Source organism: Rutilus rutilus, assembly GCF_951802725.1.
Source record: "Rutilus rutilus genome assembly, chromosome: 3".
NCBI classification, from domain to species: domain Eukaryota; kingdom Metazoa; phylum Chordata; class Actinopteri; order Cypriniformes; family Leuciscidae; genus Rutilus; species Rutilus rutilus.
In genome coordinates, this window is record NC_140211.1 from 38,880,560 (window position 1) to 38,908,549 (window position 27,990).

Genomic DNA, 27,990 nt, shown 5'->3' on the forward strand with positions numbered 1-27,990 from the left:
TCCTCTGTGTTGCGATTGTACACATGTACAATCATGCTGCCCTCTGCAGGACTGGAAACGCACCATCTGCATGCATGCAAACTAACACCATGCGCAGACAGGACGATTTTGTACGTCCAAGTATTTTTTACCAGCGCCTTTTATCCTGGGGATTTTTCTACTTTCGAATCCGAGTAACTTAAGTCCACCGGACCGTGTGGGTCACGGCTTTGAGACGAGCATTGCTGTACGGGGTTGCAACTTTAAGAGTGGGATGTCCCTTATCATAGCAGTGATAAGAATGAGGAAACACCAGTAGCCGTGAATGTAAGCACAGCGCAAAGCTCACGAGTCTTTGGACACTCCAGTCCATCTCTGGACGACAGAACGTCGGTCACACCGGTGGGCCGATGGCAGATTCCTCCCCGCCCGTTCCCACGCCAAGTAAGTACCCACCCCGCGTAAGACATGCTGGGTTGATCGATTCATTTCTTCTCCGGCAATTGATAATCACACATCCACACACGCCTGTATTGTATCAGTATGTTTGTGGCGCACTTGGGTGAATGCTGGGGGTCCTTTGCGCAAGGTGCGTCTGTCTATCATAAAGTTATGATGACCTGGCATTGCTTGCGACCCAGCACGCGCTGATTCTGCCGCATGTCCGAGGATCGATATTTGGGATTTTTTTAGTTCATTGTCGTGCGAACAGATTTGTTGACATTTGAAATTGCACTGCTCAGGCTGCTCTTTCATATCTCAGGGGATTTAATTGAGTCATCAATTATGTTTCATTTTACTATCAACTCCTAAAATGTGTTTAAAGGAACTAAAATTAACCCGTTGAAGTCAGATATATGAAACAGCATTGAGCGGTGTATCACATGCGAAAGAGTGTTGTTATTGCTTTCAAACAGTAGCCTAGTTCTATAAACTAATTCGCTAATGAAAATATTTCCAAAAGAAGCCAAAAAAAAATCTAACTTTTTGTGTCACCAAGCAACGTAAACTGAAAGCTGGATTGGAACAGAATATGACTGGAGCGGAGCGACCGACTCAAAGCGTTCGGTAATCTTATGGAAGTTTGTTTCGGCAAAAAATAATTATATCAACACTGTCAATGCCGAAATTAATTTGTCGTGGTAACGTTAGCAGCTCTCAGGAAATTCCCGGCTTACAAATTGTAATTACGAGCTCTATGAGGACATTAATTAAAGCTTTTTATGAAAGTTGAAATCTTGTAAAACGGTAATTGCGATATGGCTTAATGCTCATTTACTTCGCGATCGTTATCGCGAAATATATTACTTAGCCCTATATTATGATTGTTGGTAGAATGATATTCGGTACTAACGTTACATCCGCCATGTTGTCAGTGTCACCTGATCTTCCAGCATCAGTTGCGTCGCTTCACTGCCATTCATAAATCCTCTCCCATGGCCTCATGGGATAGTAAAGTGTCCATCGAATGATCGCTCCAGAATCTCTCCATAAGTATCATCCAGGGACTTTTTGCCTACTGTTTTTTTGCATACTATTAGATTAATACTATTCGATTTTGGACGCAGCGCAATACTGCCCATCAACTTCTTCAGCGACCTTGGTTCCGGAAGTATTATTCCATTTATTACATTTTTCTATAGAAAATATTAAAAAGTCTTTAAAAAGTCATTTTTAAATTTGTGAATTAACCAACCAGCTTTGAGGCGAATCACAACATTGATAACTTTGATTTGAAACAAAAAAGTATTTGAAACTCAAACTCAGCAGAGTAAGGCTACACATCTGTGTACTTTTGGCTTTAACGAAGGAAAGAACAACAATCTCATGAAGCACTGCAAATGACAACCAAATAAAAAATGACAGATAAATATAAAACTGTTGATTGTGTTACACGTAGTTTGAGAGCGAAGGGAAACTGACTGTCTCGTCATTTGCAGTTATTTACAAAGAGTTCTTTTGTGGTTAGCTCTTTTTGATTCTCTCATTGGTAGATCTTTTTTTTTTGTAGAATCCTGGGGAAACTGATGTTGATTGATGTAGTTTTGCTGTTAAATCCAATTAAAACACGATAGATAAATAAAAGTTGAAAAAATGCATGGCGTTAACAAACGCATATGCCTTTAACCTTAGCTCAAAGTCTGTCTGTAAAGGTTTGCAAGTTATTGTTACAAATCAGCCAAATTCCCTGTGGAGAAAATGAATGTCTCTCTTACTTCCAGAACCCGGCTCTTGCATTTATAGAGAGAAAGAAACCCCCATCTAAAACCCAAAGTGTACTTCGCTTGTCCAGTATACTTTGCAGTGCACATGATGTAAAAACACAGACACTCTTGAAAAGACAATGAGATCTTTTCTGAAACTATTGAGTGCTTAGTATGAGATAAATGAGAGATTGCAGTTTTACATTACAATTTTCCAGGAGAAAAATCGAAGAAGCGGGACTTAAGTGAAAGTCTCCATTTTCTCTATCTGGTGGGAAACAAATTTGAGATATTGAAGATGATAAAACTTCGGTCTGTATTAACCCACACAGTATCCTAAAGTATGTGTTGTCAGCATTGTTCTAACTTGCAGTTCTGATTGCTAATCTAAATTACATAATACTAGATCAGATCTAGGAGTGAGAGTTCTTTTCTTTTCAGTTTTGTAGCAAAGATCTGTTTGGAGTGTGGATTGAATACAATAGAATAGGCCTATCAATTCCCCACCACACCTATTTCTGACTGGAGCGTCACAAGCAGCTGTTGTCTAAACGGACAGCGTCCCTGGATTATTACTCAATTTGATGAACAGCAGTCACATGTTTGGATTGCTAATTGGAAACTACCAGTCTGAAATCTGTCTTTAATTTAAACTGCACTCTGCCTGAATGTCATTGTGTAGTTTGCGCAGATACTGAAATGAGATTGCGATTTTGACGTCATGTCTTATCTTCCTGTTTTAAGTGCTCCATTAAGCAAGCGGAATGAAAAAGGAGGATTGTTTAGTTGGAATGCCTTCCCACGACTTACTTTAGTGATTCGAGTGTATTTTTTATGACTGCACTTTTGACCTTAGATTACTGAGATTCTCTTCCATTGCATTGTTAAGCCTGGATGCAGAAGTGGGCGGTAACTGTAATGCGTAGCTTGAGATGTTTGTTCATGCGTATGTGAGTCACGTCAGATCCCTGTATTGCTAGTCATTCTGTCTGTTCAGAACTGCTCTGGCATTGAGCCAGTTTAACAAGATGGATGGTCACGTCCTACTCACCCAAACTTGCTGTATTATCATCTGTGTAGGCTTACTAGACCTTATTATAGGGATGGCCATCTCAATTTTGTAGTTGAGTACTATAATCTATAATGTTACAAAGGGGGTTATAAATTACTTGAAAATAAAATTGTAAGTTAAAGGGATAGTCCAATCAGGATAATCAGTACACACAGTGCATATTGACTAGGGCCAACAAAAGCTCAAAAACGCTTGCTTGACACACTTGACAACTATATTAGCGCCTACACCAACGCACGATAGCGTTCTGTTTTTTATAAGCATATGCTGCTGCCAGGTGGTTTCTGATTGGCTGTCAATGTTTTTGTCATTCATCAGCTGGAAAAATAGTTCTGAAAGTGATTCCAACAATATTGTTCCTCTCTGTCGTTATCGTTTTAGTTATGGTGTGGGCATCTCTATTCTCAAAGAATTAGAATGATTATTACAATTTTACAGTTATAGATAACCTTTTATCAATAGATATGTATACGTAGATGCCACATTCGACCACTACATACACGTCTTTGCACTCCCTCCATCTTGGAACGGTCAGTGTGTCGTCACTCACAGTAAGGATCATGAGATTTCAATTTCCGGAGAAATGGGATAACAGTTCACAGGTGTGTTTTTGTAATAACTCACTATTACTAGCCTGGGTTTCCCCGTGCTGCCTTGTGCGCAGCGCGATTTTATTCACGCTGCTAGGCAGCCTGGATTCCATGGACCAGATTTTCGCCTCAGCGAGGGGACCAATCACAGAACGGGGAGGGAGCAGCAAGACGATGACGACGTCTATGCGACACACCGAAGCAGTTTGTTTATATCTATGGATCCAACATGGCAGCAGACGCGAAGTTACCTTTCGATGCAGCCTTAGATAGTGTTCTAAGTAGTTTAGAACGCAAGTTTATTTCGTCTTCTTCCTCGTCGAATTTCTGTCACTCTACATACGTCATCTGGTATAATTGAAACGATTGACTATGAGCTACGTACAGGCGCATTTGATAGACATTCGTAGTGCCCAATAAATGGCTCTGGGCATTCGTAAACCACGCCTCAAATACGAGAAAATGAACGTGGTTCCCAGACCATGTCTCAATGAGAAAGAGGTCTGACGTTAGCCAGGCTACACTATTACAGGTTTTTATGGTAACTTTTTAATGTCGTGTTAGCTGTCGCCTTCATCTTGTATTATGTTAGTTTAGCAAAATCATCTGCTGAAGTCTATTGCAGATATAGATATTCATACATGCGTCAAACTACAGTTGCAGACGCTCAGTCAACTTGCTCTTGAATGTTACACCGGATTTGACCCTTCCAATATGGCGGACGGCAGACCATAGAAACAACCACTAATGAGGCATCTATGTGTGTGTATATATGCCATGTAGGAACTAGGAAGACACATCATGGCCATATTCCAGGATGACAATGTAAAGATTCATCAGGCTCAATCTGTGAAAGAATGGTTGGGAGGGAGCATGAAGAATTATTTTCACACATGAATTGGCACCTCTGAGTCCAGACCTTAAATTCATTGAAAGTCTTTGGTGCTCGATTAGACTTAACAGAGTGCATTCATTCACAATTTGAGCCTGATGAATCTAGACATTGTCATCCTGGAATATGGCCATGTTGTTTCTTCCTACATGGTTGTTAAATAAATGAAAAGCTACACACTCCATTGATTGGGTTAGAAGAACTGTTGCCAAACACTTGTAAACATATCACCTCTTACCAGCAGACAAAGGCATAAGTCAAGTAGTCGATTACTTGTGTACGTTCCTTCCTTAGTATATTGTATTGTAGGCCTCTGCGGTCTGTAAATGTAGCAAGTCCAAGCATCAGTGCATGTGATATGCAGACATGCAGTAACAGACATTACAATTGGCTCTTTGTCTGCATGTGTGCTTGGCGCATAGCTTGTTGGGGGTCAGAGTTCAGTCCCAGAGACTGAGCAGGGATGAACAGGAATGCCCAAAATACAGTTTATATAACCCTTTGACCTCTGGTGTTCAAGACATGCTTGAATAAAGAGGTATTTGTGTAGAGTTCGATTTTACAGATAAGAGTGTTGGGTGAAAGTCAGGTGTTGGTGTGCGTATTGATTTATTTTTTTCTGATTTTATGAATTTATGAAGGGAAGAGCCTGAGAGAGAAACCTGTTTGCGGATCCTCGGAAACTGTGGGAGTTGTTTTGAGAAGGGAAATTAATTTTGTATGGGATCAATTGGAGACATTATATCTGAAGTCAACAACCGATATTCTTCTCAAGAACTATTGACAGACTCTAGGAACAAACACCTTTTCCCATGCATTTGTGATTAAAATTTACATTACTGCCTGTTTCGGAAGCTGTTATATTTATTTATTATTTTGCGATGGAAGAAAATGAATGATATGGTGCTAGTGCGATGTTGGAGATTGCCAGAGTGTTTATATACTTTATGGTTGCAAACAGGGTTCGAATTATGATTTCATCTTTGTGGGGGTCTCTTTAAAAAAAGAAAAAAAGTGGCCTATGAGCAGGCGCGGTGTGTGCAGTGCTGTCGCCAGACCTCAGTCTTAAGGGGGGCATATGAAATGCATGGGAGGGCACAATTATTATTAGCCTACAGCAGTGGTTCCCAAACCTGTCCTGGAGGACCACCAACACTGCACGTTTTCTTTTTCTCCCTAGTCAAACACACCTGATTCAACTCATCAGCTCATTAATCCATGTGATAATGAGCTGATGAGTTGAATCAGGTGTGTTTGACTAGGGAGAAAAAGAAAACGTGCAGTGTTGGTGGTCCTCCAGGACAGGTTTGGGAACCACTGGCCTACAGTATTTATAATAATCGTATACTCTATTCACGCAGCACGTAATCATCACGTTAAACATAACCAACAGCAATATGACCAGGTAGCCTATAGCCCTACACCTACATCTCTCAAACATTGCATTTTAAAGCAGTCAACATGGGATATGCATTGAGACACACACACACGCACGCACGCACATACACACGCACAAAAACTTTGAACCTACCGGTAGGCTACTTGGAGTTAGAGCTTAGATCGCGCCCACAAAATCAAGCCCGTGCACGTTGTGTCCGAGCCCGCCCGGCCCGACACATTAACTGTAATTATGAGCCCCAGCCCGATTTAAACCCGACTATTTTTTAATACATGGGCCGTTATAACCAGGGGTGGCGCCAGGGATTTTTTTTAAATTGAAAAAGTGCTTTATTTGTAATTTAAAATAATGCTGCTGATGATTTTTAGAGACCCCCACAGGTGTATGATTTTACTGCTTTCATGGGAGCTCATCCTCTCTCTATGGGAGCTCAGCTCCCACTGGCTCTCACGTAAATCGAACCATGGTTGCAAAGGTGTTCCGATTGGTTTTATCACATGGTTCCTTGGTAAATTTGTGGTATTTTTTTTTTTTTTTATCCCCTGGAGTAAAATGTAAATTCCTCGGTACATGGAAATTATTATATCAGAGTACCATGATAATTCTTCGGCAATACGTAAAGGGTTATGAGTAAAAGATGTAGAGAGTGATGAAATGAGTGTAACTGTACAGTGGAAATTTACAGGGATTACTGATCCCCTGAGTCACTCGCTGCAGGGTACCATGCCAGTGTCTGTCCTCTGTGCTGTTCTCCGAGGTCATTCTTTCCCTCTGCAGCCTTTGCTTTCACTCATTCTTGCCCTTTCTGTCATTCTCTATGTATTTGACTGACCAAACACTTGGCCTGTCTCATTTAGAGCTGTGTAATGTGTTTTTCTGTCTGTGCAGACACTAGCTCTCAGCACTTATTGAATAAGCTGAGCTAACTCTGCTGTTAGCTCTCCTCTATGGCAAAAGTTTCAGAGTATAGTAACTGAATGAAGTTATGATTTAATCTAGAAATGTATCAACTAAATTGTCGATTTTGTGCGAAAGAGTCATTTTGTGTATATATAAACCTATGCGAAAAATACTTCTGGAAGCGAGGCTGTGGAAAAAGTGGGTGGGCAGTTTTCCACTCCTCTCTCGTCAAATCCAGTCGGAGACACCTAGATGCTATAAGGGGGAGGGACATTCTCATTCTTGCCAACATGTTATTGGACAAAAATTTGTATACACCCTTGAGTGCAAGATGAGTAATCATTATTTTTGGTTCATTTTCCCAGAAAACAGAAAGAGTGTAAATTTGGTCAACTTTAAGGGGCACATTAGTATATAAAAATTAACAGATAGCCTATGTACACAAAGCCCCAAAAACTGTTTTAGTGGGGTGTTGTAATGCCTCAAACTGTCTTTGATCTCTGTAACTATAAAATCCATCTAATCTTACTAATCTCTGTCAGTTTGTACCATATATAACTTTTGGTTTTTGTATAATGCATTAGATTTTTTTTGGGTGAACCACCTTTAATGTTGTTTTTTTTTTTTTTTTTTTAATATAATATTGAAATTGCATAGGTCTGGGGTGGGTGTTTTTAATGTATTAATAATTTTAATGCATTATTTTTCGCCATAACTAATGAATTAAATTAACACGTTAAATCAACAGCCATAATAGTTATATGCAGTATAAGGCATTTATATATATATATATATATATATATATATATATATATATATATATATATATATATATAGCTCTAAGTAAAGCATTACCAAACTTGTTTTATTAATTGATTGTCTCCTTTCTTCAGCTGGCAAGAGTGATGGGAGCTCAGGTAACCCAGAGTATATTGCCTTTTTTCTGGTGCCTTTCTTCTTTCTGATGGGGCTTCTGGGAGTCCTCATCTGCCACATCCTGAAGAGGAAGGGCTACCGCTGTACAACCGAATCAGAAGATGAAGAGCTTCAGAAAGAGGAGGTTGAAGAGGATAAAGATCCAGAAAAAGGAGGTGAGTGTTTTGTTGAAATTTGGTTAATATTGTGCATAAATTGACCATGTTTCTTAAAATGGCTAAAGATGGTCAAACTTCCTCCAAAATAAATGGCACCTCATCATTCAGTTCCTGTGGTTTTTTTTTTTTTTTTTTTTTTTTTTGTTATGGGCAATGAATTGCAGGAAGGAGTTTGTGAAATCAGGGATCTTAAAATGAACATTCGAGCAGCAGCTATTTATTTTTTCTATTAATTGGCTCCTCGTTGCTTGCTGAAGGCAGATGGTTTGTTTATTAAAATGATTCGAAAGCTGTATGGTGAATAAGCAGTAGATTGAAATGAAAATGAAAACTGAAGAAGTAAATATTTTTAAACTACTTTCCTCTTAGCAATCAGTTGAAGGACCGTTTTAAGTGGATACGTGACCTCATTCCATGGTGTTTCAAGTTCTTGTGGGATGGCGGACTTAAGCTAAGGTTTATATTCAGCCCACTTGAAAGCAAATTTAGTTTTTTCTTGTTTTCAGACATTCTTTGCTTTGGAAGAGAGGTGAAGAAATTTCATGGAAAAGAAAAACTGTAGCCCCTTCTGTTAAGCCTCTTTTAACACACTCACTCTCGTCTTATTTTATCTCATAAAGAAATATTCATCTTCTCATTGTTTTGACATGTCTTTGATTAAGTATTCACAGTAATCAGTTTTAGTACCGTCAATTTTAGATTGGAGAACAGCCAATACTTAACACTCCACTCCATCGTGTTTCTTTCTTAGGGAGTTTTTCCTTGCCACAAGCCACAGTCGTCTTATGCCTGGTTCAGATTACACGATTTTTTTGTCTGTTACGATAGTCACTGTGTCAGATTACACTATTTTGACTCCTAAAAATCTTGTCATGTCGTGGACAAGAAACATGTCAGACTACACGTTGTTTTCCGACCAGTCATCGCGAGCCGTCTCACGCACTCATTCACTCGCACATATACACACGCTCACTCACATAGCCTACACGCACTCACTTTCTCTCTCACACACACACACACACACACACTCACTCACTCACTCACTCACTCACTCACTCGCACATACACGCTCTCTCTCTCTCTCTCTCACACACACACACACACACACACACACACACACACACACACACACACACACACGCTCTCTCACTCACACACTCAGAGTCACACACACTCACTCACTCACTCGCGAACACACACTCTCAGTCACTCTCCCTCACTCACTCACTCGCGCGCCGTCGTCGTGGAGGACCGTTAAAAATTAAACATGCTAGTCTTAAGGTGCCTTCACGTGCTATGGTAATTATGGTAAATACCAAAAGCCGACATGGAAAATGCACATGAACACCCCCTCATGTGGTATTTTCAACTGGGCAACTCGTAGAATATTTTGATGCACGAGTTGCCGAGATGAGATAACCTTTGACCTTTTCAAAATGGCGGAGAGCAACGCAAGAGTCGTGAATACTGTTAGCGGATAGTTTTTGTAGCCTATACAATGTTGTGTCATTAATTGTAATATAATGCGTTAACACTCAATTTTCAACTTCGCCGCAATTTCCTTGGTTCATATTTAATCATTTTATGTCATGTTTTATTTATTTTTAATTATTAATTATGGTTTAATCATCAGAAAGCACCACACTTAAGGTTTTTTTTTTTTTTTTTTTTTTTTGTAAAGATAAAAAAGATACTCTACTGACACAGACCTTGCAGGTACTACATTACGACAACAAAAGCACTTGAACACAACACACTGGTAAATACCAGTTCACAAGTGGAAAATTTCATCTTTTCCATAGCACGTGAAGGCAGCATTTCTGTCGTGATGTCGTGAAGCATCGCAGACGCGACGGAGGTTGTCGCCCACTATGACACACTAGCAGCTATACGAGATGAAACGATCGAATCTTGCGTCCCGACGCAAACGTTGTCGTTTGCGAATCCCCACGACACCCTACGTCAAACGGATCGTGCCAAAATCGGGCTAAAATCGTGTAATCTGAACCAGGCATTACTGATGGCATTTAGCCTTTATTTTCTAAAGCTGCTTTGAAACAATATGTATTGTGAAAAGTGCTGCACAAACTAGATTTACTTTCATTTTCTGAGGAAAATGTGAGTAACAGCCAATGGGATTGCTTTATGGTTAAGGTCTTGTCAAGTCACCTTTATTTATATAGCGCTTTTTACAATACAGATTGTTTCAAAGCAACTTTACAGTGATAACAGGAAAATACTGCAACAAAGTTTGTTTCGGCTGTACAGCAGAACTAGAAGAAAATAGTGTCATAGTCCTGCTTAAGTAAGTTCAGTGATGGTTCATTTTTGTTGTGAAAAAGTTATTAATTTAGTTAATTTATCTATACAGCCGCTCTGGAGAAAACTGTGATGTCATCGTCCAGCTCAGTTCAGTTCTCATATAATTGGTGTCAATGCAGGCAGATCAATAATATTGTTGAATATTAAGTGTCCCCAACTAAGCTAGCTAAAAGGCAGCAAAGGCGACAGTGGCAAGGAATCAAAACTCCATCAGGTGACAGAATGGAGAAAAAAAACCTTGGGAGAAACCAGGCTCAGGCGGGGGCCAGTTCTCCTCTGGCTATCGAACAAACAGTGTATGATTATGATTCAGGCAGCATTACAGGTCAGAAGTAAGATCAGAACATTCGGAATATTTATCCAGTTCCATCTGGTTGAAGATTGGAGTCACGCCAGTATGGAGACGGGTTTGTTGAGGATCAGTGCTGATGGCTGTCATGTCGCTGACGCCTTCACAAGGGAGAGTCTAGTTGACACAGCCTCTGCTGACACTTCAGGGATGCGTTGTGGTCATGTCTAGGCGCAGGTCCACCATCTGATCTGGATTTGGCCCAGATCCGGCTGACTACATCATGTGTTGTGGTTGTGTCTAGACGCAGGTCCACCATCTGATCTGGATACAGCCCGGATCCGGCTGATTACAGTAAACCTTGGGATAAACAGAGAGACTAAAATTTGCGTAGATGCCGTTCTTTTTATGATTTAACAAGTACATCGGGTGTTATAGGAAGTGTTCCCCGGTCCGACTGACCTAGTTTATGCAGCATAACATAAACCGTTCTGTGTGATTGCGACTTGTACGTTTGTTACTTACTGGCTTAGGTCAAAATAATCCATCCCATGTCTCTATAATATACTGGGGGTGTATTAATACAGAAAGATCCTAACTTTAGAATCCTATCTTATCTGTCTGGTAACCTTATCTGTCTGGCAATTTCAGTTAGGACCACATTTAGGACAAAAGCTATTACAGAATAACATTTCCTAAGTGCATTATCTTATTTTAACTACAGATAGGAAAAGGGTATTACATAAGCATCCTAACTCGACAAAAAAAATCCTGAAAACTGTCTTAACTTTAGGATAACCCCTCCTAACTTCAAAACGTTTTGACAGCCAATAGTAAAAATCACACTACAATAGCTTTGTTCGAGAATGACGTTACATTTATTAATTGTATAAGGTGAAGAGCAGTGATGTTTGATGGTGGAGAGACCTTTGGAAGATCCAGATAATGTGCTGCGCTTTGATGACAAAATACTTGTAAATAATTACTCCCACGACATGCAATATTATAGTTAGAACACAAACTGCGAGCAACATTATGGTAGCCATTATGAGTCATCACAGAACATATACTGTAAACGCCAGATACCGCAGGCGCAGACACATTTTCGGCAACTCTTGCCCGCTCTCTGTCTTTGTCTTAGGGAGTGAGCCAAGGTAAAAACTTACCAAATAGAAGAGATTTTACCTCTTCTACCGAGCTTTTATATATATAATATAATATAATATAATATAATATAATATAATATAATATAATATAATATATAATAATTTATATATATATATATATATATATATATATATATATATATATATATATATATATATATATATATATATATATATATATATATATATATATATATATATATATATATATTTTTTTTTTTTTTTGGATAGGTCCAGATTTTGAACGCTTCAAAAAGTAACCACACATATATTCAACAACAAGATGCTCAATGTGAGGTTGAGGTTGAGGGTGAGGTGAGGTCAAATGCTCAACCATTTATGTTCATAGCGCAGGCAAGTACAGTGTGAGGTGTGCACCTAAGTACACTAGAAACTAGTACTATATATTACATGTCGTCCGGCCAAAGATACGCCACACATGCTAGAGAACATGCTAAAGAACAAACTAGGAAGAGAATTTGACACACCTTATGTAAAGAACAGGGCTGGCCACAGTAATTCAAATTGTATTGTATTGTTCTCTGTGTTCACCTTTCTTACGTTTATTGTTCGTAACCAGTTTTTGTGTTGTTTAAAACTGAAGTAAGTTTTAGCTCCAGGAAACTGGCCCACATTCTCTTCTTATCAACTTATCCACATTTAAGCTAAAGGATCAAAAAGGTTTTTTTATTTCTTTTTTATATGGTTTTTAAATTTTATTTATTTTTAAAAGTCACGTGTCATTGTCTGAATTCTAGGAAACTTAAAAGTGTGTGGACTTGTTCAACCTGACACAACAGCTCGCTCTCTCTCTCTGTCTCTCTCTCTCTCTCTCTCTCTCTCTGTCTCTCTGTCTTCAAATCTTTGGGTCCACCCATATCCAATTGCATGTTATTGAGCACTAGAAATTTATCTTTTTCCCTTTATAATCTGCCTGGACAGTGACATTTATTAATATGTGAAATTAGCTTTTATTTTCATTTTAGTTTCAGTATCTTCAGCTTGCCAAGGCAACATTTATATAATGGCATATACAGTATATTAGCATTTATAGATCTATAGCATTTAGTCCTTATTGTAAAGTGTTACCGTTTTTGTTAATGATAACAATGCTGAGTCAAGTGCTGTAAATATAATCTCTGCTTTGTCTAGAATCGTTTTATTTTTGATTTTGCCTACAATACATTTCCTCTTGAAAGTGTTTTTTTATTTTTCAGAATATATTTGTTAAAAGATATTGAGAGTAATTAGAGCCACTCACCAATTTCCCATGAGCCTCTGCTCTCATCAGGATCTTTGGGCCCAGTGATTTGATTTAATTTGTGGATGGATTTACAGTAATTGTGGCTCTGATTAGAGCGAAACTGAAACACTGCTTTGGGGGTGATCATTGTGGGTGTAATTTTGGCTTTTTTGTTGTTCGTAAACTTGGAATGACCCTACAGGTATTTTGGCTTTGTGTACGAAAATCAAGTTATTTAGCTGTAGATTAATGCATGCAAATCAAAAACTATCAAATGCAGATTAGTCGTCATCAACTTTATATGACTCCAGAACTGCATATTTCTCTGTCTGATTCCCAGCTGTGAAATGATCCAACACAGGAAGTGTGTCCTTTCAAGCAGGGGTCCACGGCTTCAGGAAGGACATGGGTGGTGTGTGTGTGTTTCTGTAAGCGGCCCCCTCTGAGCAGTAGTTTTGCAGAAATTCCCATCCATATCCAGATGCCTTTATGAATCCTTTCACTGAAGTCAACAGACCGTATTTATAGTTAGTTTTGTAAATGTTAGTGTTTTCTGCTATCATAAGCAAGTCCTTTGTAGTACTACTGCATACTGTAGTACTGTTTCATACCACCATAATGTTTCATATTATTACAAATAACAAACACTAATAACAGTTGGTTTGTGATGACAGTTGGAGACAAATGCTGTTAAACCAGCACACTTTCTCCGTATGTTTTGTCACCTCTGTTGTTGCATTTCTGCTTTGGTTCTGCTCAACACTAAACAAGCTTTTGTTGAAAAATAAACATCACTTATACTTTAATCTTCACTTTATTAATTTTTCTAACAAAAGCAAGGTGACTTATATTCAGTTGAACAAACTGTTGTTCTTCTATTTTTAACACAACCTCTCTCTCTCTCTCTCTCTCTCTCTCTCTCTCTCTCTCTCTCTCTCTCTCTCTCTCTCTCTCTCTCTCTCTCTCTCTCTCTCTCTCTCTCTCTCTCTCTCTCTCTCTCTCTCTCTCTCTCTCTCTCTCTCTCTCTCTCTCTCTCTCTCTCTCTCAGATCTGAATGACACCTTCAGTGATACCAACGCTGACACGGTGGGCCAAATTGTTAACTACATCATGAAAAATGAAGGTAAGGTGAATGAATGTGAGGATAAAGATGTGTCATTAGCAAGTAATGTGAGGTCTAAACTCAAGGACACAAGGCTTCTCAGAACTGATAGCATGTCTTTGTGGGTTTGTATACACTGAGGGAAATATGAGATGTGGTAACCAGTCAGTCACATTGATCGTGATGCAGCATTGATTGTGACGGAGCATTAACAATCCTCAGCTGACCTCAGAACAGTGAATCGACATGTTCTCCAATCAGCTCCGAGTGAGTGTGTCTCCAGGCTGATTCAAATACCTTCGGCAGTTTCAACTGACTTCACACAATCTACTTAAACCTGGAAATAAATATAATATTTTAATAGTTCACTTAAAAATGTAAATTCCGTCATCATTTACTCACGCTCAAGTTGTTTCAACCCTGTATGAATTTCTTTCTTCTGCTGAACACAAAAGAAGATATTTTGACAAATGTTGGTAACCAGAGAGTTGATGGACACCATTGACTTCCATAGTGTTTTTTTCCTGCTGTGGAAGTCAGTGGTGTCCATCAACTGTCTGTTTTTTTTTTTCATGTGACAAAGGATCACATTTGTGTTCTGAAGATAAACGGAAAATAGCAGAACTGTAGTCTATTTAGACTTGTTTAGAAAAACATCAGTAGTCCATCCATGGTTACTCCTCCTGATCACCAGCATTTCAAAACGTTTCGTTTCCCTCAGTGTGACGTATGAACATTACTCATGTTTGTGTGTTTATCTTTCATATTTCCACCATCTCCACAGCTTTGTCACAATGCATGATAGCAGCACAGAAACATCTTTTCAGGAACTAGGATCTAGTGGAAGAACACAATTCATGTAGCTGCCAACTTCTTAAAATGGATAAGATGCTCTTCTGTGTAAATGGAAGGAACTGAAAGTTTTGTGAAATGCCAGTGGTTGCACAATTCAAGTGCCACTCTATGAAAATGACATTTACTGTGGCATCTCCATGTTGTCTTCCTCTGTTGCGTTAATAAGAGACCTGTACAGCTGTGAAATGTGATTTACACTAGTATTTGTAATGTGTGTATTGATGGCCTGAAGCTGCCCTGTGTCCAGTGCGATTATGTGCATCAGAAGGCAGTCTGCTGCTTTCATTAGCCTGAAGAATCCAGTCAAGCAAATGGTTCTGCATCTGAGGCTGCAGACTCTTCCCTGTGCGAATTTAAGAAGTCATTTAATAATCTCTTCTCTCATTCTCTTTCACCAGCCAACTCCGATGCACTCCAAGCCATGGTTCAGGAGAGTATAGACTCAGAGGGGTGAGTCCTCCTTTATGTCTTTCTTATACTTGTTATTTGTGTCTTCTGTAATGGCGTTCTGAACTAGTAGTTTTGATAATCGCATGTACATCTGCAGTTTTAATTTAGTTGTTCATAATTTGCACAGATGGTGTTTTGAATTTGTTGCAAAATCAAATCATATGCTTACATACTCATTGCCACACACATCACTGTTTCACTGTATTAGACTTCCTTTGATTTTACATAAAGTTAATGGTATAAAGGATATCATTGCCTATCCCAACCACTAAACCTACACACAGAAACGTGCAAAACACTAGATTTAAATAAAAATATGTTCTGGCTGATTTATAAGCCTTTCTAACTAGTGAGGACCAGTAAAATGTCCTCACTAGTCGGTTGTCATAATATGACAATAATGGGACATTTGGCCCTCGTAAAGTACACACACGCGTACACACACGCGTACACACACACACACACACACACACATACACACTACAGTGGCGTCAAGGATTCAAAAGTGTATTTAAAAAAGTGCTATTTTAGTTTTTACTTTAGTTTTATTCATATTTTGAATTGGCTTTTATATTTTTAGTTTTCATGTTAATTGTAGTATAATTTATAGTAATTTCAAAATGTGCTTTTGTTTTATTTATTTATTTATTTTTATTTATTTCCAGTTAATTATTTTAACTTATTTCAGTTTATTGCCAAGGCAACATTTCTAATATTCTAAATATCAACTTATGATATACATTTTTTGTTTTAGCTTTATTTAAATTAACAGAAATGTTTTAATAGTTTTAGTCTTAGCTAATGATATTAACCCTGATTTAAACCTTTTTTGTTTTTACGTAAATGACAAAATTAAGTTTAAAAAGGGACAAATAAAATACATTTTAATTATTGAATTAAACTTATCACTCAGTTTATTATGCTGGTAAATGAATTCATTATGTATTCAGAGTATTTTTTAAAAGCACAGTAGCATACTTGATCACATGATTCACTAGCAAAACATTGATGCTTGTTTTACAAGTGAACCACAGCTTACAAAACTCGAAAGGTGTTTTGTAAAGCAGTACCCCATCCCTCCAAAAGATGGCGCTGTCACTTCTCAAATAACGGCAGCAGCAAAACAGGACAGATTCGTGTTGAGGGATCGAGGTGGTTCTGCCTGTCTCATATGACACATTGTGGGGAAAATCACCATGAAGCAAAGAAGCATCAATCACTGACAGTGCTGCAAGCCAGAATAAGATCCAGGAATGATCTTTCAAAACCACATATACAGAGGAGTCATGAAATATGAGTCTGGGTGGAGCAGTCTCCACCCTGATACATAAAAGAAATCAGTTTTATCATGCTCTATTTTACCAGCATCATGACATCAGTTTATAGATTGTGACAGTTCAATACCCGGTACTATGACTTATTTCATCAAGATCATCTTTAATCTGATCACTGGATGAGATTAAAGATAAAAAAATTGTGACATTTCACTTTTTTATTCCCTTACCTCAGCTATACTACGCCATATTCCTGAAACGTTTCGAAATACATGAGTGAATGTTTATTCATCCTGAGGTGTTATATTTTATCTTATGTAATTCAAAGTCTTGCACATCAGTCGCTAGATTAAAGGGATCGTACACTCATAAAAAATTAATGTTCTGTCGGTCACCGTGATTTGGCTAAGTAAGACATCTTCCTGGATCAACACATTTTGTTGATCCTGGAATAACATTACTGTCCCAAAATGTAGTCCTTACCCTATCCCTACCCCTAAACCTAACCCTACCCATAATTTTTTCCCTAAAATCAGAGGGAAATGATAGGTGAATAACACTGATGTTGAAGCACCTCAACTAGAGTTCAAAAGCACCATGAAAGTATTTTAAAAATGGTCCTACTGTAAATGTGTTCTTTAAGGCTTCTGATTTTATATGATAGTCCTTGTTCACTGACAGTCTTCCCCTCCAGTGAGCTTTTAACACAAGAAAACTGCTGTAGTCTGATGAGTGAGAGCACCTGAATGAATCATTTCGATAGGTTCAACCAATTCATTATTTTTGGTTTTTTTTACAGATTTTTCAAAAAATATAATTTACTTTGGATATAAAAATACTACAATACTAAAAATATAAAAAATAAATTACTTGATACCTTTATGGTCCTTTTTTATCCTTCTTGAGGCTTGGATATCCATTCGTTTTATATTTACATCCATTACACTGAAAAGCTCAACCAGCGTATTCTTCAAAATGTCTCCTTTTGTGTTCCATGGAAGAAAGACAGTCATATGGGTTTGGGAACAACAGGAATGGGAGTAAATGATGACAGAATTCTCATTTTTGGGAATTCCTTTAATACATTATTTCCGCCAAATGTCCTCTAATTTTGTGTGTGTGGTGTGTATATATATATATATATATATATATAATTTTTTTTTTTTTTTTTTTTGGTCTGAGCATTCATGTGAATACCAGATTTGGGTGAACAATGAGGTCACTCTGCTTGAGTCTCACACGCTGTATAAGCAGCAGAGTGAATTGACTGATATAAAGAAGAGCAGAGCATACGGAAGGTGATAGGTATAGATAGAGCAATGGAAAAGGGGGGGAAAAAGGAGAGGTGCTCCAAATGATCCAGGGCTTCAATGGGGGAGGAGTCTGGGGGTGTGGCTTATGAATGGAGGGGTGGAGTTTGCAATTTACAGTAGATGTTACTTGCAAATTTTTTTGTTAGGATTCACAGCTATCATGGGAAAGATAGTTTTGCCGCTTCCAAGCTACAATTCCTAATTTAGAGTAGTTCAACAACAGACAATACCCTTCTGAAAAAGTAGTTCGCTACATTACTAGAAAAAGTAGCTAACTACTCTGAAGCTACTTAAAGAGACAATATTTTATGTGCATAGTTATTTGATTATGGTTATCAAATTACAAATAACAATGTATAGATATTAGATAAAGTAATGTATTTTGCATTTATGAAATTCGTATGAAAAGAGCGTTATTGGATCATTGTGCACTGTTCAGGATATTTCTCTCTGATCCACATGGAGATGCTGAGGAAGGCAATATCCCACATACTCGGAAGAATAGAAACAAAAATCCCTCCATATGCGCAGAATTATTTTTATTTTATTTTTAAAAACTATAAAGGGGAGAAAAACAAAAAGGATAGATCACATTTTTCTTATCCATTGTTAAATTAAGTTCTCGATGATGCTAAATTGCTTTGTTTTAATATTAAAATTAAGCGCTCTTTTTCTTTACCATATCATTGTATATCTCTATGCTGTTTTACCACACCCAGCATTTCAGTGCTCGAATAAACAAGCTGACTTATTCTCGAACTGATTTGGATTGTTCTGCTTACTATTTGTCGCATACATTGAAAAGAACGGACTTAAAAGAGTGAATCTTTTGCAGGCATCTTAATATAGTGATGTAGCGTTTCATTTCACTACAGGCTACTTGATTGAAAAGAATAGCTCGCTACTGAAAACGCTAAACTACTTTAAAAGTAACGTCACTCCTGTCAAGCTACTGAAAATTTTAGTTAAGCTATTAACGTTGCTACGCGCAACTACTCCCCAGCACTGGCAGCAAGATGGTGTAGTTTCAACATTTACCAGCAGGGGCTAACGGGACCATGGCAACCAGCAGAACCGTGACTCCCTAATGACTGCATTAAGGGGACAGGACCATTTGTGTTTATAAATGATCAAACTGATTAGTTGTGGCTCTCCATTGCTAAACAAACCGAAAATACAGAGTGTATTGTGCGTTTGCGTGTGTGTCTCTTCCTCTTTTATGTTCCTCATAGTCCCTCTTGCAGGTGACTATTGAAGTATCTTTGTGCTGCTCTTCCCCTGCCTCTCGAGTGAGGCACGCGCGCGTATGCACACAGAGCAGAACAACATCCCGCAGTGTAATGAAGACAGATAAGAGAAGACCACTACATTTCCCTCTTTTAGTTGGCTGAGTGGAAGGACAAAATAAATAGAGGGAGAAAGGAGAGAGGAAAAGACAGATAAAGCAGCGGGGGAGAGTCTGCCTGTCTAAAGTAACAGTTATGCTGCATTTGCTAGAATATAATAGAATAACTGAAAGGTGAAGCTTTTTTCAGGGTTGCTTAAATGCATTCTTCTATCCTGCTTTATTTTGTGGTATAGAGCTCAGCAAATACTGTATACTAGATATCAAAAATATTGTAGTTATCTCAAATATTTTAAATATTATATCTTAAATATTGTTATTGAGTGTTACCTTTGGCTTGCTCAGTTGGGGATATTTGGGGATATTTAATTTAATCAATCAACAATACTATTGATCAGCATTACCAAACGTGGACGTTTTCCACTAGAAACAAACATTGATGTATTATTTTAATTTAATACTGTGAAGCTGCTTTGATACAATCTGTATTGTGAAAAGCGCTATATAAATAAACTTGACTTGACTTATTTTTATAATATATATGCATACATGTATGGATGTGTGCATGCATGCATACATACATACATACATACATACATACATACATACATACATACATACATACACACACACACACACACACACACACACACACACACACACACACATATATATATATATATATACACATACATGCATACATACATATATATATATATATATATATATATATATATATACATACATACATACATACATACATACATACATACATATACACATGCGTATATACAGTAGTGTTAGAAGACGGCGAGCCCAAACAGTCTTAAAAATGCTAACAGTCAAAGAAAAGCTTACTGCGGTCCTAAAAGTGGCCGCTTCAAAGAAATCTTAAAGGCAGGCAAGTGTGTCTGTATGTAGCTGAAAAAAGCAATGAGGTGTTACCCATAACCAGAGCCGTCATCCAGCTGAAGGCACTGGAAATCGCCAAAGAGCTGAACATACCCACCAGCGATGCCCCTTATTTCTTATTTCGGCTGCGTACTGACACACTTGCCTGTCAATTTCTTCGAAGCAGCCGCTTTGATGCGGCGTAAGAATGATGCAGCGTAATAGATTAGCATTACGCCGCAGAGCAAGTCTTGCCTGGCGCTTGCCCTCTGACTTCATTCAGATGAATGAAAGAAATCAGGGAGAAACAGCTGTCTTTTCACTGCTGTGTGATCGGCCTAAGGAAAAAACATTCACATCCCCTGGGTCAGATAGGTAATGTGGATCAAACACCTGTGTTTTTTGATATGCCTGCATCTGTCGCTGTACATAAAAATGGTGAGAAATCTACTGGAAATTAGAACTACATGTTATGTTTATGGTATGTATGTTTATGGCATTTCATTTAAAATTTATATATGAAAAATATGCAATGATTTTATTTGCAAATAAATTACATTTTCTTTATAAAAGACAAGATTTTGTCTTTTATAAAGAAAAAAAGCCTTCTTCCTAAAGATACATCTTTATAAAGTGGGTGTCATCTTATATTCAGGGTAATATTATATTCAGAACAGTTCGTATATATCTGAAATTAATGATATAACATTACATGTTAGAAGAACCATCATTTCCATCAAACAGCCACTGTAGATTCAGTAAAGACAACATGTATCTAAATATGGTGTTATTTAAACTTTTACACTACAGATTTTTAAAAATGTTTTTGAAAGTCTCCTAACAAGGCTTCATTTATTTGATGAAAAAATGTAGTTCAGAGTGTCTATTTAGGTGAATTGATTCAAAACGCATTCATCAGCATAATCACTCAAAAATGTTCACTGAAGTCTCAACTACACTACCATTCAAAATTCAGTAAGGGTCAGTAAGGTTTTTTTAAATTATTTTTTTAAAGAAATTAATACTTTTATTCAGCAGGATGCCTTAAACCCACCAAAAGTGACAGTAAATACATTTTTAGTTTAAAAAGATTTCTATTTCAAATAAATGCTTTTCTTTTGAACATTATTCCTATTAGAATGAAAGCATATTAGAATGATTTCTGAAGGATCAAAAATTAAGTAAATCTAGATTTGCCATCACAGAAATAAATGTAATTTTAAAATGCATTAATGAATCAAAACATACCAACTGTGATGCAGCTTTTGAGATTGTAAACAGATGCTATACAAATATTTAATGATAATACTCATGAGTCATGATTCAAGGACTAAGCTAATAGCTAGTATAAATAGTTATTAGCATAAATAGTTATTTTGTTTAAATGGTGTGTGAAAGTGTGCATTATGCTGATACACATTTCAAATATTAGTGTTTCAATATTTCAAATGTCAAGTTAAGCACATTGTGGGCCACATTAACCAGTGCAGTGTTTTCTTTTGTACATCACACATTTTGGCAACTGTAACTAGGTCATCTTGGGTATTTCATGCAGTTAAGCTGATATTTTTCTGTTTAATTTTCTACAGTGGCCCTGTGACGCCAACTTCTCCAAACACACCCAGCAGCCCAGAGAGCCCTGCTCTGCCAGGGTTGCCGCCCAGCACAGCCAAACACACCTGCAACCACCTGCACACCATCGGAGGAATGGGAGGACACAAGAATATCTGCAACCGCTGCAACCAGAAAAAATGGCCTCTGATGAGACGCTCGTCCAGCAAGAAACTGGAGAGACGCAGTCACCTAGGAGAGGTCACTGTGCTGTCTGTGGGCAGGTGTGTTTTATATACAGAAACACTGAGGGTGCTCCCATAAGGGTTTTTGGGGTAAATTACCGATCACTGGAAACAGTATTGGCCTATACCGAAAAGGGTGATAAATAGAAGGCTTACTGGGGTTATTTAGCTATTCATAACAACAACAACAATGTATTTTAAGTATAAAAAAAGTAAGTGATGAGAAAGTATCATGAATTGACAACTCTTTTATTAGCAAGCAACATATTCCATTCGATTAGGAACAACTTAGTGCTTAACAAATATAGCTTTTCTGTGAAATATGAAAAAAAAACAGAACGGTCTTTATCAACAGAAAGTAATCAAATAGTCTTCACTGTATTCATTGAATATAGATTAATCCTACTAAGGGCCAGATTTACTAACAGCATGCACCAGCTGCCCTCTTTTGGCGTTAAACCACTGTCAGGATTTACATATGCATTTGTAGAAGTTTCCATTTCGGACACAAAATGTATGGGAGGAGAGTATTTAAATGAATCATGCAAGGTGATTTACTAAGGTCTGCGTTAGTCGATGCTGGTTACTGGGATTTGTGCTATTATTTACCACCCCAAAAAATGCATGTCTTATACCAGATGCTGTTCTTGGTAGATTGTGTTGGTCATTATGGAAATGATCTGACTGCGTCTGTGTCCTTTAATTTGCGTGTCGTCAGTAGGTCACGTGCAGAACTTTCCATTCCCATCTGTGCTTTTTTTAGAGTTGCGCTCATGCCAGTTTACCCTGTTTTGTATATCTGGCTCTAAATCTACTAAAGAACAGTGAATAATAATTATATATATATATATTTTTTTTTTATTAACATTGAAACAGACGGCAGCAGGTTTATTGGGCTTCTGTCACTTTAAGACCTAATGCACGTATCTATTATACTGCTACACATGTGCCTTATTTCCCAACTGTTTATGTTCATTTAAGACATAACTGACTGTGTTTTAGCGAATACTCACCAAGAAACTAGAGCTAAGAAACTTTGACATATTTCTGTATGTATTTGGACTATTTGGACATGAACCCGAAGCTTAAAGTATACTTCGCCTCTCCGTGTTCCCCTCTATCTCAGAGTGAGCGCACAAAAGGCACTTGGAGAACAGCGACTTAATTCAGATTCAATAACTCTTTTATTATCGAGCACATCCTGCAGTTTACCAACATAGACTGCATTTTACAACAATCACTGATCTAACTGATTTGGATGTTAAGTTTTGGCTTTTAGGGGGGAACGAAAACATTCTTCGATTTTAGTCTGCTCCTTTTTTAATTTTTTTTTTACATTTTGGTCTATATGTCTACATCACTGTGCACAAAGCAGGTCCATATAGAAATGCTTTACTGAGCCTGATGTGGGAAGAACTGGACTGGCCCTGGCTTTCTGCTTTTGTTCCAAATGTGCTAAATGGGATTCAAGTCTGGGCTTTGTGCGGACATTGCTTTCATTACATCTTCCTTTCTTTCTCTAGATTCCGGGTGACAAAGTGCGACCCCAAATCGGCCCGTGAAAGACGGACGTTGCTGATCACTGAGCCCAATGGTAGTGTCCCCTCTTCACCTTCTACCACTGACCCCCCCGAACACAGCACAGGACCACAGTCACAGGTGAGTGGCTTTAGTGTACAAGAAAACATACTTTGCCCGCGGATGGTATGTCATTCCTAAGGCCGTGTGTCCTCCAAAAAGCATGGTTCAAATCGGTCATGCGTATTTGCTGCATTTATGAACAGAAAGCTGCTCGGTTTGAAAGTGACTTCTGTGTGAACTATGCTTAATACATCATTACACTATTTAGGGCCCTATGAAATCAGTTTTATTTTCTCCCAAAATCCGTTATTCCTGTGTTCATTTTTCTGGATTCTGGTTTTTTTATTTTTATTTTTTTTATTACAATTATTTTGGTTCAATAAGTAATCAAAAGGCATGTCTAATTAACCCTAAAAATGGCAAGACCATAAAGAGAAATCAGAAAATAAATGTATTGCTATTTTCCATCTTCTTAGGACACAAATACAATTTAATGAATTTTTTTTTTTTTTTATGTTTGTATCCCCCATAAATTCATAAAAAAGAGTGCTTGTTTGGCAATGCTTGTTACAACATTGTAGCCACATTTTTATTACATTTATTCTCTCATAACTTAAACTACACATTCTTTGTAAAATTCTGTTGACCAATGAGTATGATGCCCATTTATAAATATTTTTATAGACTACTGTATAATATTTAATACGCAAATGTCTAGGGCCTATAAATTATCAATAGGACCAAAACTTTTCTGAAAAACTTGTACACAATCTACTTTATGCCTTCTGTCCTCTGATTGGTAGTTCATACTTTATTAAATAGTCTTTTTTGCTCATAAAGCTTTAATGATTTTTATAAAGTAAATATAAAAAACATTTACTGGACTGAAGCAGCTTGGGTTTACATGATTATTCATACAACAATTTTTTATGTAAAAAATGTATCTTTTCTTTTTTTCTTTTTTTTTATGTTAATGTAAATGTCAAATATGACACAACAGGCTTTTGGGGAACATTTATTTTTTTAAGATCCCCCAGATCTAAATATTCGCAAAAAAATTCACAACACTTTCAACATAAAACCAAGAAATGATCCCTGCCTCTCCCCACAGCCTCTCAAATGTTTTTATCCCCCAGGATATGTCTCCCCTTTTAGGGTTAATTGAAATCATGAAACGTATGTATTAAAGTTAACAAAAATGTATTAAAAGTTTAACAAAAATGACATGTTTAGGGCTCTATGAAATACGTTTTATTTTTACTGTTTAAGTTTACTGGATCCCACACGCAGAACATGCAGGATTCATAATTAAATGGTTAAATAATTAAATAGTCTTTTTGCTGTTTAATATTCACAGACACTGGTCTTTATTGCGATTTAAGTGTACTGACCTGCTTTTTATTTAGTCATCAAAAAATTGACAAATTCCATGAAGTTCTGCGTTATACTGTAAATTACATGAAATTCTGTGACTTTTTCCTTTTTTTTTTCATGACTGGATTCCGCGATTCCGTCCACCTTTTCGGCATCACGGAAATTAGGGCTGCACGATATTGAAGAAAAATGCGATATGCGATAACTCATTAAATAATGCGATACGATAATGCTTAAAGTGTATAAGATGAACTTAAATGATATAACCTTCGTGTTTCACATTCTTTTTGTGACAAGAAAACATCCCTTCAACTTCTGAAAGTGATCAGCGTTTTACAGCATAAGAAGTGTTATTTTAACATCAGTGTTACCACAGGGTTTAGGGTTCAGGTTAGTCAACAACAGAAACTGAACAATCAAATGTAAAAATAAAAACGCTGCTTAGTTTTCACTGTATGAATTAAATATATATACTGAATCTTATTTAAGGCGAGACACGGCAGGCAAAAACATGTTTTTTTTTGTACTGGTCAATTTTGAGATTTTTGGATATTTGTCTTCAATAACATGTCTTCTTTCAGACTTGTGGTGAAATTTGTAACCACAAGTAACAATGTAATTTGTTACATTGAATTTGTAAATATATTATTCTTAGCTTGATTTATATAACATTTTATTCCAAAAAACATGGCGAAAATAAAAAAAATTAAGGCTATTGACAGTATATTCTGATTTATAGGATATAGCAAAAGTAGATATCCATAAATCCCTCTGTAATTTTTTTCCCATCTAATATGTGAACACAATGAAAAAATTATTTTTAACCTGGCTTTATCCAATACTCAGATTTCGTTTTTTAAAATATATGCAAAATAGTGCATATTTAATTAGATATTGCCTAATTTGCGTATTTAAACATTAAATTACAGAAAACTTGTCATACATTCTTTTCTCATCTTAATGTAGGTAATCAACTGGGAAAGTTTCATGGTGATATCTGCTAGTTAAAAATGTTACCCTATTCACCTGTAGTGTCTCGCCTTAAGTTCTAAAAGTTATTCAGCCAAGAGCAGTGAGTGATTTTCTCTGTCTTTTGTTCATGACCCCAGTTATTGCAAGCCGTTGCGATATGCATATTGCGATAAATACATTTGCGATATTTCGATATATTGTGCAGCCCTAACGGAAATCATAGGGCCCTAACTATTGACAATAAACATTTTTGCAGAAATTTCTCTAATCACCTTAATGCACGTTAAGCAAACTCTACAGTTTACCAAGTGATAATTTCACCCTTGTTTTGTGTGTCGTTTGTCTTTAGGAGAAAGGAGAGAGTGCAAAGTGACATCTGTATAGTTCTTCTGCTTCTCAGGTGACATTTTAAAAAGATTTTAATCGGGAAGCCACACTTCCAAAGAGGAATTTAGAGAGTGAAAACGCCTCAAACTGTGATGATAGATGTGGTAATCGAGGAGGAAAAGAGGACGATGAACGCAAACCCTCCTATCCGTCATGTGGCGCGTCGATCGTGGAAAGACAGCAGAAGCGGTTTTATATACATTAACCTGTCGCTATGCCAACCCACCTTTCTCAAACATCCTCACGTCATTATCAGTGGTGGATGGCATCATTCGTGCTTGTTAATGGCTATGAGCGTGTCAATGGTTAATCCAACCTGGCGCCATGGTGAGATCTTCGGTATGTTCCTCTCTGGGCTACTTCCAGGAAGTGGAAAGTTTTGTTCGAAATTTTTCTTTTTTCTTTTTATTGAAAGCTGTGATAAACACGGAAAAACGGAGCCATGAAACATCTCACTGGTTACAATCCAGAACAAACTTTTTTTTCTTAACCTGCCATCGTCTTAAATGGACTGGGCTTCCATCTCTTCACTAAATACAACTTTTCACCTTTTGTTTTTTTAACGACTTAAATTGTTTTGAGAGAATTTTTCTGTAAATCAGTGAAATTTCACATCTAATAGATTGATCAACCTAGCGCACCTTAACTGACTGGAAGTTTGCTTGTTGGTGTATGGACTAGTCTGGGTTTAGAGGACTGCGATCGTTTCACTAGTCTGCCGAACACTCGACGGTTTAGAAATGTTAAACATTCTTAGTTTCATGATTCAGTATAGCTTTTGCATGCGTCCAACATCAACAGCAATCCCACGCTCTCTCAAGTCTACAGCACATAAATTAATATAATGTCCAGCGTATACAATAGATAAGACTGTATCCTTCACTATACTTAACATTATTGTTACCTTTGGAAAAAACAAACTAACAAAAAAAACAGTGGTACCTCAAAAAAAGAGAGAAGTGTCCTTGCTTTAGTGCCAACCATAGGCAAAAATAAAGGACTTTTAATAGTTCTGAGCATTTTAATCACAACTAGTTTCCAATAAACAACTTTTTTTTTAATGTAGTTTTTCTTTCATTAGTATTTTCATTATGTTGATATAGTGCCAGTGATTATGTTTTGCCTTGTTCTTGTTCAAGCACTATACAGGTGAACCTCTGGATGTTGGAGGTTTTCTTGCTCAATTCAAATGAGCTTGTTGAAGTGCTGGAATGATTCGTTTAAATAAGATGCCCATATCCTTCCTGATCAAATTATATTCAACTTAAATCTCAATGTGTATTAAAATGGTCACTTCCAAGTACCGTAACTTATTGAAGACATTTTAGAAAATGTGTAAACAGAAACATTTATGAGTTGTTCAACAAAAAATAAAATGAGTGAGAATGTACTGTTAAATTTTATTGAAAGTTTTGTACCCAGAATTTATACATTAAAAAGATTAAACTAACATCGGACTGGTTGTTTTGCTGCTGCTTTCACCCCGAAAACCACGTCATC

The 27,990-nt window shown here is 37.2% G+C and overlaps 1 protein-coding gene across 1 annotated transcript; it reads left to right on the top strand.

The window, feature by feature from the left end:
* On the top strand, positions 1–27,940 carry rell1 (RELT like 1). Its single transcript, XM_084403867.1, has 7 exons — positions 1–423; positions 7,930–8,127; positions 14,199–14,273; positions 15,506–15,557; positions 21,970–22,215; positions 23,700–23,835; positions 26,453–27,940. Exons 1-7 carry the CDS (start codon positions 390–392, stop codon positions 26,474–26,476), a joined length of 765 nt encoding a protein of 254 aa, XP_084259993.1. The 5' UTR covers positions 1–389; the 3' UTR covers positions 26,477–27,940.
* The last annotated feature ends 50 nt before the right edge of the window (positions 27,941–27,990 follow it).

What these genes read in the sequence shown, in the direction of transcription:
- rell1 (XM_084403867.1), top strand. Translation starts at nt 390, where the DNA reads ATGGCAGATTCCTCCCCGCCCGTTCCCACGCCAA. An exon ending in CCCGCCCGTTCCCACGCCAA is followed by an intron (nt 424 to 7,929) that starts GTAAGTACCCAC and finishes TCCTTTCTTCAG; the next exon opens with CTGGCAAGAGTGATGGGAGC. An exon ending in GAGAGTATAGACTCAGAGGG is followed by an intron (nt 15,558 to 21,969) that starts GTGAGTCCTCCT and finishes AATTTTCTACAG; the next exon opens with TGGCCCTGTGACGCCAACTT.